The sequence below is a fragment of the Eucyclogobius newberryi genome, unplaced genomic scaffold, assembly GCF_026437365.1.
Source record: "Eucyclogobius newberryi isolate DKJ021-1_F unplaced genomic scaffold, fEucNew1.0.hap1 SCAF_19, whole genome shotgun sequence".
NCBI classification, from domain to species: domain Eukaryota; kingdom Metazoa; phylum Chordata; class Actinopteri; order Gobiiformes; family Gobiidae; genus Eucyclogobius; species Eucyclogobius newberryi.
The window spans coordinates 18,760,154-18,772,588 of NW_027315823.1; the positions used below are offsets into that span (position 1 = coordinate 18,760,154).

At 43.7% G+C, this 12,435-nt stretch overlaps 1 protein-coding gene across 4 annotated transcripts; it reads right to left on the reverse strand.

The window, feature by feature from the left end:
* Nucleotides 1–78: 78 nt before the first annotated feature.
* On the reverse strand, nucleotides 79–10,432 carry efcc1 (EF-hand and coiled-coil domain containing 1). Of its 4 annotated transcripts, none has more exons than XM_072452022.1 (8): nucleotides 9,687–10,432; nucleotides 8,954–9,369; nucleotides 4,077–4,228; nucleotides 3,260–3,395; nucleotides 2,920–3,025; nucleotides 907–1,065; nucleotides 612–681; nucleotides 79–483 (listed from the first exon to the last, which is right to left on the reverse strand). In XM_072452022.1, the coding sequence occupies exons 1-8, from the start codon at nucleotides 10,338–10,340 to the stop codon at nucleotides 350–352; spliced, it is 1,827 nt and encodes a 608-aa protein (XP_072308123.1). In that variant the 5' UTR covers nucleotides 10,341–10,432; the 3' UTR covers nucleotides 79–349. The 4 variants fall into 4 exon arrangements, with proteins under 4 accessions (XP_072308123.1, XP_072308122.1, XP_072308121.1 ...); XM_072452021.1 differs by having other exon boundaries at nucleotides 2,920–3,076; nucleotides 4,077–4,210; nucleotides 9,687–10,431; XM_072452020.1 differs by having other exon boundaries at nucleotides 907–1,059; nucleotides 2,920–3,076; nucleotides 9,687–10,431.
* Nucleotides 10,433–12,435: the final 2,003 nt, after the last annotated feature.

The following is a 12,435-nucleotide window of genomic DNA, read 5'->3' on the forward strand; positions in this document are numbered from 1 at the left end:
AGAGAGAGAGAGAGAGAGAGAGAGAGAGAGAGAGAGAGAGAGAGAGAGAGAGAGAGATTAAAGTTTTAATTCGAGACATTTATAGTGCTTTACATTTCATTTATTAAGTTGTTCATATGTTGTGCATTAGACAAAACAATAAAGAGCTTGTCTACAAAGGTTAGATACAGTACAAAATGTAATAATAGGAAAAGGTATATTTCATCATTGTTGTAACTAGGCACTTATGAATAAAGTTTACAAAATGTACAAATGTACACACATCCTTGTGACTCCTTGGGTTCCTGTGACACAAGTGTGATCCAAACAGATGGTAGTGCGTCCTTGGTCCTGTAGGAGGCGACGTGGATCAGCAAGTAATGACGAGGGTGTTCAAACTCTGCTGACTCTGGGTTCTTGTCAGGGGCCCCCCGGTGGACAAAACCTCACAAGCAGCCAGTTCATGGTAGAACGCGTTCAGCACCTCCAGGATGTGAGCTTTTCCTACTCAAAGACACATGGGGATGTTTTAGCAAATTAATTCAAGCCAGTGCCTTAACTGAAAGTAAATTCTCATTATGGTGATCACAAGACCCTACCATGATTTTATTGGGTGTGAGAGCTTTACGTACCATGTTGTGGGTCGCTACAAGACCCCAAAGTGCTGAGCAGGATTTTCCCAAGAGAGCGCCGGGACACATTCTGAAACAAAGGAGCGCTATTCTCAGATGTCAGGAACTTTATAGGCTATGAGATTTAAGAAACCATTGGGGCTCCTACATAATGTACAACAGAGAGATTTTATTAGGCTTAAATAAAAACATGGCCTGGGGTTAGCTTATAAAACACAGCAATTAAAAACAGCCTTAAAACTGCACATTGGAGTAAATGAATAGGCCTATATAATGAAACGTATGCCAGCCTCACTAGTTCTCGAAGCTGCTGGAGGAGCTGAAGAATGTCCATAAGTTTGTCCTCGACCAGCGACAGGCGCACTCTCTCTGTCTCCAGCATTTGGAGCTCCATCTGCAGCAGCTCTGTCTCCTCTGACTTCTGCTGCAGCTCCTCAACCAATGACTCCTGCAACTTCAAAAACAATTGCAGTTCACACAGCTTGTATTGGACTGGATGTAATAAATGAGCTTCAGGACAGTTCCATATACAGATCAGAACATGCATGGGTCGTGTTTGTTATCTGCAGTGGTGGAAGAATTCACATTACATTACAATTACATTTATTTTTGAACAGCAGTGGGTGAACAAATGTGATGATTTTACCAGCAGCAACTCAATGATCAATAATAGAGAAGCAGATTAACCAACATTCACAGGAATAAGGCAAATGTATAACTGCCCTAGAGCATCCCTTGTCCTTAGATCTGCCTTCTTGACAAAGAAAAACTACAAAAACGCAGTGGAAACCTCAAGGAGAACCAGAGTGAAATAGAGATCCCACGGACAGACAAGGCTGCAGATGATCCGGGACTGACACGTTTCCATTTTCAGATTGAGACTGAAGAGCCAGAGACACTCAGGACAGAGGGAGAGCGGCTCATCTAGTGTAGGGAGAGGTCATCCAGCCAGAGGAGGCGTCCAGCCAGACTCCATTTCATCCATCCTCCAAGAAGTACTCCCATTTGATACTCAAGTAAAAGTACAGATACGTGTACAAACATACACACGCAAAAGTGGAACATTAAAAAAACTGCTTGGGTGAAAGTACAAACATTTTTTAAAAGGTATTTTGAAAACTGCTGAAGCATTACATGTAGTAATTTTGATTTGTTTGCTTGAAGCTGGGGCTTGATTACAAAAACGTTACTCGGGATGTCACTATGGAAGTGCTAAAAATAACCGCTCAAACCATATGAAAAGCACTGCCTACTTTTCAGTCCAGTTAAAAAAGTATTTGAGTAGACACTGTGCAGTCGAGGTAAAAAGGATCAGAACCTTTGCTCTTGTACTTTGTAACTTTGCAGCACTGGTATGTAGATGATTGAATGTTCATAATAAGTATAAAAAACAGAAAGTCCACAGCTGATGAAACAGAAATACCAGTGAACTGTATCTCGTCTGTAGAATATTGTGATCATCTGATATCCAGCAGAAGTTTGCGTCAAAAAGTGAACGTTTAAAAGCCTTGATTAAGTTGCGCTCAAAATTCACGTGACAGGAAAACCTTGTGGAAATCCCTGCGCACCTTTACGTCATGTGTCGCTGCGTCACAAAGGTCTCACCTCTCACATCCTACACATAAACAACGCCTGACAGTCCTCACTTTGTTTGGTTTGAACTTTCCTCTCTGAGTGGAACACATTATAGCACAGTTCCCTTCTGCCGGTCTTCCTGTGTTTCAAAAACTCAACTTTGCTGAAACAGATCTTTAATTCTTGCTAAGTGTCAAATGGGACGAGGGGGCGTATTTTTGTGGTGAGCCCCAGCGAGAAACAGCTGTGAACACACCCAAGCAGGGATCTGGAGCTGCTCCTGGTGGTTTGGTCTGACCCGAGCTTCGAAATGGTATTATATGGCAGCGGTTTCTCATGGAAGCCGTCTACTTTCATAACAACACTCACCAGTCCCCTCTAATCAAGTTGAACACCATCCACTCAGCCACACAGGGCTTGTGATGTCAAGCAAGGCAGAACATTGTCCGCAGTGGACTGTTTAAAAGAGTGCAGCCGGCCACCCTGGTGTAAAGGGGCCGACTTCACACACTTTTCCAGCAAATATAAAATGCAGCACTTGCGGCAAATATTAACATCTGGTTTAGCTGAAGCAGGTAGGGGATAAAACAAAAGGTTCCACCTAATGTAGTGGAGTCTAAGTGAATACATCTTTTTTAATGGGAGTTCAAAACCAAACCACTCTTACCACACTGAACTCAAAGTTAGATTTCCAGAGTAAATGCAAAGGTCAGCGTAGGTGTCAGTTTGTTACCTGGTCCATGTGGGTTTGGGTCTGGCTCTCCTTCACCTCCAGCTCTTTGTGTAACTTGGTCACTCTCTGGAGGAGCTCTGTCACAGCGCTGCAGCTCTCCTCACTCCTAAGACTCCCAAAGTTAGACATAAGCCTTCTGAAAGCCTTGTCATCACACCTGATCAAGCATATGTTTTTCAAATTAAAAGTCAGAAGGCTGCAACATCTGTTTTATTGTTATTAAAACATTACAATGACGTTTTAATGGTTTAACTGTAATGGGTCCACTGGGCTGTATGTATTCAAAACCAATGAAATGGATAAACAAGAATTTTCACACAAAAATAGGAGTCTCCCGTACCTTTCTCGACAACAGGTTAGTCTGGCCAGGATCTTCTTGACTTCGTCCACCTGTCTCTGCTGGTCTCCAGTCCATTTATCATCTTCTTCATCTGAAGCGGCCTGGCCCTCCACAGATCGAAACAGCTGCTCTTCCACTAAAAAACACAAAATATGCATAATGCATTTTTGTGTCATTTGTCAACACACTGTACAATTTCTGAAAGAACAGCAATGTGAACCAAGGTGGGCGGGAGCTAGCGTGTGTTAATCCAATCATGTATGAAACGCTATATATTATGTGATGCGAGTGCAGAAAGATGATTTAAGTACAAGTCAAAGACCGTCACGTTATGGAGATACTGTACTCAATGTGAGAAGAATTCTAGAGAAGGATAGAGTTACTTCCAAATCTTCCAAGGACATTTATCTGTAAAAGCAATTGAAACCCACCCACCTCTGTTCCATTCCCTCACAACTGAGGCTAAGTGCATATTCAGCTTGGAAGATCTTACTGCGGCCGCAAACTCCACCTCTTCTCCAGAACTCACCTGCACCTCAACCTTCATCTCTGCATTCCAGTCACTCCTCCCTGCTGCACGCTCCTCCTCTGCATCCAATCACCGTCCACTCTTCCACATTCAAACCCACAATCCAGATGGCACGCATCCACTTTCCAGCTGTGCCGCGTCTCACTTTCTCCCTGTCTCCCCCTCTCATTGTCCACCTCTCCTCGGCCTTGTCCTCTACCACCGACAGTCGGCTGTACGTGCACAATGAAGCTCTTCTAATGCTTCTCTTGCTGTCTTAGGCTCTATGGGGTGAAATGTGCATCTTACTTTTATCGGGTGTGGTCACGGCCCGACCAGTTGGTGAACAGCGGTCGTGTTGGAGGTCTAAACAGCACCTCTGCGCCAGCCGTGTCTCGTTTTGCTGCAGTTCTGTCCTGGTTGGCAACTTTGGCAAGTCCGTTCTGTAAGACAAATTAGCCCTATTCGAATTATTGATTAGGTATGTGCTTTTACATCATTTCGCAATTAACTGATTAAAGTATGCACAGATGAGAACAGTTCAGTCCAACCATTTTGGCAGCTGCAAAAAGAACATATCGAGTAACAGGCCGTGTACATCGAGCCACATCTAGAACTGCCATGATGATTTTATAGAAGCCTGTGATGTTGTATGCCAGATCTGGGTGGGGTAATTGAAGCCAGATTGTATCTCTGAGGGATTTTGTACAGTAAAGTGGGTCAATGACAAAATGTGCGTGTGTAGTTTACAAAACAGCTTCACTCAATCTCAGAACAAAAATAAAACTTATTATTATCTGCAGAGAACAAAGCAGAAAACTGATAGATACATCAGTTTTCTGCCAACTAAAAAAAATCGAGCTGTGTACCTGAATGTGAATCGACATATGAACATTCCTTGAACAATGCAAAATGATCTGTAGGCACCGCACATTTTAGTAGACAAAGTTTTTGAAAAAGAGTTAGCAATTACTACAGGATACATTTGCAGTGTGCTCTTGGTGTTAGGGGAAATCCGATAGGGGGCTGCATAAATCACAGAATAAATGTTTCCAGATGATGATGTCTTCAAGAAAATGCAATTTAGGCACACTAAAAACAGTGGAAATAAATTGCAGTGCACTCATGCTTGTATCCTGTAGACACAAGGCAGGCCATAAGACAACATTACGCTGTGCAGCTTTCCTGGTGTAAAACATAGAAAAACAATGACTTCAACTAACTCATAACTGCAGCATGATTTGACAACCTTAATGTTTTGAGTTTGTGGGGCCATAATGAACGTGCTCCTGTTACCATGGTGATACACTGATTCAGGAATGAGCTGAGGTGATGAGCTTTTTTAAATGCAGGCTCTGCTCTGTAACTGATTGCATTTTAATTGACGGTCGGTTATAGCAAGACTAACCATGGGTTTCACAATGTTGAAAAAGTAGAACCGTTGCCATAGAAATTAAATGAAAAGTCTGTCTTTCAATGAAAGAGTGCAAACTTGCAGCAGATTCATCCCACCACAGTAGTGAAATCTGAAATGCTAGCACTCAAAAATAATGTCAATAAGGTTCTTATGATTCTATTCTATTAGAGGTTTATTGAATCGATTCTTGCACATTGTATTATATGTTGGTTTGCAAATAGATCACCTGACCTCCCCTTCTTTGAGGAGCTTAACCTGGTCCCCTCCGGACAATGGAAGACAACACATCAGCTCTCAGCGGTCATCCTTTATCTCTGCAGCCTGAACATGGATGAATACTCCTGTACAGCTCAAGGCGGTGGGTGATGCAATGTCTTGGGAATTTCTTTTATTAGTACTTGCTTGCTTATTTAAAGGAATGTGCTTCTGCATCATCAAACGTGAACTTAGTGGAGTTTGTTGTATAGCACTGTATGTCAGTTGACACTCGCTGCAAATCACTTTCTATTTAGAACAATTATAAAGTTTATTTGACACCAAAGTTACACCAGCATACTTCCTTTAGTGAAAGTCTTCTGCTTTGGGATGTGGGAAGTAAAGCCCAGATGCTTGTTGTTAGGATCCCTCTTGTGTTTAATAAGTGGCGCTTCCATCAACAGCCCCTTCCCCCACTCCCTGGAAAGCAGTTTCCTCTCTCCTCGGGGGTCCTCTCACACAAACCCTGTCTTCTAAAAGTTGAGGTTCAAAAATGAGGGGGTCGAGTCAACCTGAGCTTGAACTTGGTGCAGACTTGTCGTTTTGTGCCCTGCAGCATGGTAAAGGTCAGAGGTCATGTTTATATCGCCGAGGATATTAATCAAGAGCTCCCGGGTCACATCGGGGGGAGGGGAAGCGACTTCAGACATTATTTAGGCAAATTGTCTGGAGTTAGAGTAACAACCCTTTCACTATCTTAAATTGTGTCATTCCTTACATAGAATATGTTCTCTCTTATTGTGAGAACAGAAGCCATATTGTGTACCAGTAGTGAGTGACATTACTATTGTAGTTACATTTTCAGTTGTAATGTTCTAGTAAAAACTTTTACTGTCAACAATTGTCAACTTAGGTCTGAGAGTGGGTGGCACGAGTGCTGGATTTAAATATTGTCTCTGCAGCTCAGTGGAAATTCACTTTTTGATATAAAGCTACGTACACACAGAGTGCAGATTTCTTTTCACTTGAAAATGGCAGAAAGGCCCAGCAGCACCTGCTCCACACAATGCTGCAGGCAAATAAATGGTACTAACGTCCTCTCCCCTTCACTTGGAGGCGACACGCAGCTAGCATTAAAAAGCCAGCAGATTATGCCTCCCCTGAGGCCGGCTGCTCAGGGCCAGGCTGAGGCGGACACAGTGGGACTTTGCTGTGGCCTACGATATTAGAGGCAGGTCACTGTCAGAGTGAACCATAACCTTAACCCTAACTCGGAAGGGTTAGAAGAAAAAAATTCAAACATACATTCATATAAACTGTAAAAATGCTGTTCTTTGTATCTAAAGTGGAGGCCCTGATACTAGGCAATGCAATAAAAACACAGTTTTTACAGTATTTACACCATAAAGCTTGTATTAAAAAAAAAATGTATTTTGAGTACTGTGAAAAACAATTTCACCTCCAACTAAAATGTAAACAGGGTGGAGCATAGTTGGGTGACTTCTCAACAGCTGTTTCTTTTTCCAGATGGTAGTCCCATCATGTATCTTTTGTTCCCTAACGTGCTCCCTCAGATGGATAAAGGTAGTCTTTAAATAGATTCAGAACTACGACCCTTTGGCAGGACATTTGCACAGTTTAGATTTTATTGAAAAGTCCTTGACACTCCCTTTTCTCTTCTCCTGTCCAAAGAAATCACAGACATATTATGCAACAGCACCCACTCATCTAGTATTTCATTCTGCTGGGAATTCAGACGGAAAATGAAAGTGGAATTTAAATTTGATTAAAGACATGTGTTTGCAACAACTGGTAAGTAGTTAAAACCAGGCATTTGTCACCAACCACAGTCACAATCTAGAGGTTGAATTGAAATGGTTGTTTCAATCATATTTAAGTCATCAATTAAATTATATTGTGTATTTTAAATGTGGTTCGAAGTACCGGTACATTTTTCAAGTTTACAATAGTCTTCCTTAGAGCATGCTAACACAAGAGAGGCATATACATTTCCTTTTCTGTCTCCGGTTGAAAAGAACAGAAAGCAAAATACTGTATTTACTTCAGTGCCATATTGTGTTCATTGAATGAAGGAAATTCATTTGTGTTTTTGTATAAGAAATATTATACAGAAGCAATGGGTTTCACAAAAGAAGGAAATGTTGCCATTTTCTTTCCTTACAACATTTATTAGATTCTATTTACAGTGTACAATGTTGAAATTGTGATGGTACACATTTAATTGGTGAGTTTTAATGTGATGCAACAAGACTTGAAATTTCAAATCAGCACCAAAGAACATGAGCAAGCAAACACTGAGGCCTTCTGTGAGTCTATTCAAGGGCTCGGTTGCTAAGATCTATAGGATGGGGGTTCCTATGTGCTATTATACTCTCACTGAAAGCAGTGGGATTGATGGGCATAGCCAGTCTGTTGAGCCCCTTTGTCAATGCAGCTCTCCTAGACCAGTCACTTCTTTTGTGAAGGTGAATTATTTGCCACTGGGGCATCAATGGGGGTTACAGGAAAGACTAAAAGATCCTAGAATACATTTGATCAGTGTTGAGAGTTAATGGAAGGAAACAATAGTAGTATTACAAAGCCTGATAGAAAAGATAGTGTAATATTGAGGCTCAGTTACTGCAATTATTTGATTTTTTTTAAAAGTTGAAGTTATGTTATGGAGCCTTAAAAATCCAGAATAACTATTTTACACTGTTGGAAATCTCTGGCATTTCCAGATCAAGAGTGGATAGTTGTGTGGATAGTTGTGTGGATAGTTGTGTGGATAGTTGTGTGGATAGTTGTGTAGATAGTTGTGTAGATAGTTGTGTGGATAGTTGTGTGGATAGTTGTGTGGATAGTTGTGTGGATAGTTGTGTGGATAGTTGTGTGGATAGTTGTGTAGATAGTTGTGTGGATAGTTGTGTGGATAGTTGTGTGGATAGTTGTGTGGATAGTTGTGTGGATAGTTGTGTGGATAGTTGTGTAGATAGTTGTGTGGATAGTTGTGTGGATAGTTGTGTGGATAGTTGTGTAGATAGTTGTGTGGATAGTTGTGTGGATAGTTGTGTGGAGAGTGATTATATGTATTTTAAATAAACCATCCGCTCTGTAGTTTGAGGACCAATTACTGCCAACCAAAGGTTCCAGTAGCAGACCGAGCTGCCACACACGATGACAAACACATAAAAACAAGGCTGAAAATGTGAACAGTAAACCAGACCAAAGCTCTCTGAAATAGTCTACTATAGGGAGGTAAAAGTAAACAAATACATTTAATGGAGCTTTGGTAATGCATTAGGTTACATTTTTGTTACAGAATGTTCTTACATTGTATAATCAGACAAACAACTGCTGTGAACTATGGTTCTGGTACTGACCTGGGTGTAGATTGAATTGTAATATGTAAAATAGTGGTAATTACTATTAAGTTCATAAAGAAAGGATAGTATTCCAATGTATATATTTGCACATTGGTGACAGTGTAATGTGGCAATGAGGGTAGAAAATTCCCCATGCTCAATTCTGGTGCTGAATTGTAAATATGTGTTGATATAAAGCTTGTGTTTACCTGTAGAACTGCAGTTCTGTCTGTAGCTGGGCGATGTGTCCTTTCAGCACTTGCACATGGCTGGCTTGAGACTCGAGTTCTTTGACTTTACTGAGGGCACTGAGCAGAGCATGCCGGGCCTCCTCCACCTTCCTCCTCATCGCCCCCTGTTCTCTCTTCAGAGCCCGGTTACAGTCTTCCAGAGCAGCCACAGTCTCCCTGCAGCTCCAGAGCTCCTGCTCCAGCCTGTGGGCGCACAGCTGAGCCTCTTCCACCTGCCGCTCTTTAGCACTGCGCAGCATCTCCATCTCATGGATGATGCTCTTGAGGGTGGCTATGTTGTTCCTCACACTGCTGTTTTGGAAAGTTTGTTTCTGTTGGGCCACAAAGCAGCCCTCCTCAAGCTTATGGCTGGAGTGACTTTTCCATAGCCCCACCTGGAAAGATGTTCACATACAAAATATAATTGTGCAAGTGTAATAGTATCAATTCATATCATAGGTCAAGTGTGAATAGTTTGAACTGAATTATATGGTTATAAATAAGGGAATGTTCCACGTTGTTCACATGTTAGAATTATTCGATCACAGGCGTTGTATTGCTAAAGATTACACTGGTACAACATGTGAAAAGTCCAGGTAAAGTTGTATCTCCATGGAGACAAGCAGGTGGTGGATCCTCCACCAGAAAAGTTACATACTGCGCCTTTAATTTCATCTTCAATCCCAATATCGTATGCGTTAAACTGACTGACCTGTAGCGCCAAACAGCGCGCGTCACTGCTCTGCAGCGCAGCTCTCATGTCCTCAATAAGTTCTCTCAGATTGGCGTTTTCATCCTCCAACTTGGAAATACGGTCCTCGGCCTCCTCCAGAGCCACTATTTCCTCGTAGCACTCCCGGGCACAAGAGCCGGGTTTGCAGCCGGAGGCGTGACGCTCCGTGGAGCAGGACGCGCTCGCCTCCCCGGACAGCAGCTTCCCCCGGCGCTTTAGGGGGCTTCTGAGGCGTATCTGAGTCTCAATGTGCTCGCTGTCTTTACACACGAGCAACCGGCCGTTCTCATACTGACAGCCGGCCTTATTACTGAAGTAGCCACACAGTTTGGCGTGGAAGTGTCTGAAAGTGAGCTCGCTGGGCAAACTGTCCAAAACTCTGACCTCAGAATCTTCGCTCAGACCCAACACTTCACACAGGATCTGGTAGTCCTCTACCGTGATTTTACTGGCCCCTTCATAGTCCAAGTGGTGAAAAATCTCTTGCAGGTACTGATCTAGTCCCGTGGCCAGAACAATGATCTCGTTCTCTACTCCTCGGTCCAGTCCGTAGTGATACGCCAGAGTGCTCACGATCCATTGTGTCCTGCGCGCGGGGCGGCCGTACGGGTCAGTGGAGTCCGACAAATCCATTGTAACGTATGAGCGGCAGCATCATATTCATTCCAATCATGTGCAGCTCGTCTCTTGTCCTCCGTCCTGTCCTCCGTCCTGTCCTCCGTCCTGTCCTCCGTCCTGTCCTCTGTCCTGTCCGCACGTCATGCGTGTGTTGTTGGCCCGCCCGCCTCCGTGGTGCACTTCAGTGTGGGACAGTGCGGCGGAGCTCCACAAGGCGTGTGCTCCACAGAACAACTCGCACTGCCCCCAAAAGCGGGGTCCAAACTGTGCGGCTCTAACGGGCTGTAATCACAACCAGGTGTCCAAACTTTGCTCATTCATTCTTGTTCGACTTGTGAACAGGGAGGCCCGTCTGTGCTGGGACACGAGCAACCCAGGAGCATGTGCTGTTTGACTGTGGATCTTAAGTCAGGAGAATGAGAAAAATCTAATATATCGGCTAAAGAATCATATAAATTCGTAGGCCTATTATATTACTCAAATTCAACCAGTAAATACACAAATACACACTTTGTGAGAACTAGCACTCAAAAACTATTGCTTGTTTCAATTTATTTCAGCAAGAAAGAACACTAAAACACATGGCGAGAAGTGATAAGACACAGTAATAGCATAATAATCCACAGAATGCCTTTTGTAGGATCAATATAGCGTTTGCTGGCAGTATTACAGCACATCAGCCTCAGTCACGTGACAGGGTTCCTATGGCGACGCGTCACACCGAAAGTTCAACTTTTCGGATTTTACTGGAGTTGCCGGGATGTGGCTAAACAACAGAGGTGGGTGACATAAACTAACAAGCTTTGTTTGCAGTTAACAATTGTTTATAACATATTTTTACATTTTGGGAAAAGTGACATCTTTGAACTTTATGTTTAAGGCAGCTTCTCAAAGTGGGGGGCGCGTCCTTTTGTGCTATATGTGCCTGTCTCTCCTCTGTCTCTCTTCTGTCTCTCTTCTGTCTCTCTTCTGTCTCTCTTCTGTCTCTCTTCTGTCTCTCTTCTGTCTCTCCTCTGTCTCTCCTCTGTCTCTCCTCTGTCTCTCCTCTGTCTCTCCTCTATCTCTCCTCTTTCCCTCCTCTTTCCCTCCTCTGTCCCTCCTCTGTCCCTCCTCTGTCCCTCCTCTGTCCCTCCTCTGTCCCTCTTCTGTCTCTCTTCTGTCTCTCCTCTGTCTCTCCTCTGTCTCTCCTCTATCTCTCCTCTATCTCTCCTCTTTCCCTCCTCTGTCCCTCCTCTGTCCCTCCTCTGTCCCTCCTCTGTCCCTCCTCTGTCCCTCTTCTGTCCCTCTTCTGTCTCTCTTCTGTCTCTCTTCTGTCCCTCCTCTTTCCCTCCTCTGTCTCTCCTCTGTCTCTCTTCTGTTTCTCTTCTGTCTCTCCTGTCTCTCCTCTTTCCCTCCTCTTTCCCTCCTCTTTCCCTCCTCTGTCCCTCCTCTGTCCCTCCTCTGTCCCTCCTCTGTCCCTCCTCTGTCTCTCCTCTGTCTCTCTTCTGTCTCTCTTCTGTCTCTCTTCTGTCTCTCTTCTGTCTCTCTTCTGTCTCTCCTCTGTCTCTCCTCTGTCTCTCCTCTGTCTCTCCTCTTTCCCTCCTCTGTCCCTCCTCTGTCCCTCCTCTGTCCCTCCTCTGTCTCTCTTCTGTCTCTCCTCTGTCTCTCCTCTGTCTCTCCTCTGTCTCTCCTCTATATCTCCTCTATATCTCCTCTATATCTCCTCTATATCTCCTCTGTCCATCCTCTGTCCCTCTTCTGTCTCTCTTCTGTCTCTCTTCTGTCTCTCTTCTGTCTCTCTTCTGTCTCTCTTCTGTCTCTCTTCTGTCTCTCCTCTGTCTCTCCTCTGTCTCTCCTCTGTCTCTCCTCTGTCTCTCCTCTGTCTCTCCTCTGTCTCTCCTCTATCTCTCCTCTGTCTCTCCTCTGTCTCTCCTCTATCTCTCCTCTTTCCCTCCTCTTTCCCTCCTCTGTCCCTCCTCTGTCTCTCCTCTGTCTCTCTTCTGTCTCTCTTCTGTCTCTCCTCTGTCTCTCCTCTGTCTCTCCTCTATATCTCCTCTTTCCCTCCTCTGTCTCTCTTCTGTCTCTCTTCTGTCTCTCTTCTGTCTCTCTTCTGTCTCTCCTCTGTCTCTCC

What these genes read in the sequence shown, in the direction of transcription:
- efcc1 (XM_072452019.1), bottom strand. Translation starts at nt 10,340, where the DNA reads ATGGATTTGTCGGACTCCACTGACCCGTACGGCCGCCCCGCGCGCAGG. An exon ending in CCCAAACCCACATGGACCAG is followed by an intron (nt 1,066 to 2,919) that starts GTAACAAACTGA and finishes TTGTTTTTGAAG; the next exon opens with TTGCAGGAGTCATTGGTTGA. An exon ending in TTGTAGCGACCCACAACATG is followed by an intron (nt 484 to 611) that starts GTACGTAAAGCT and finishes GTCTTTGAGTAG; the next exon opens with GAAAAGCTCACATCCTGGAG.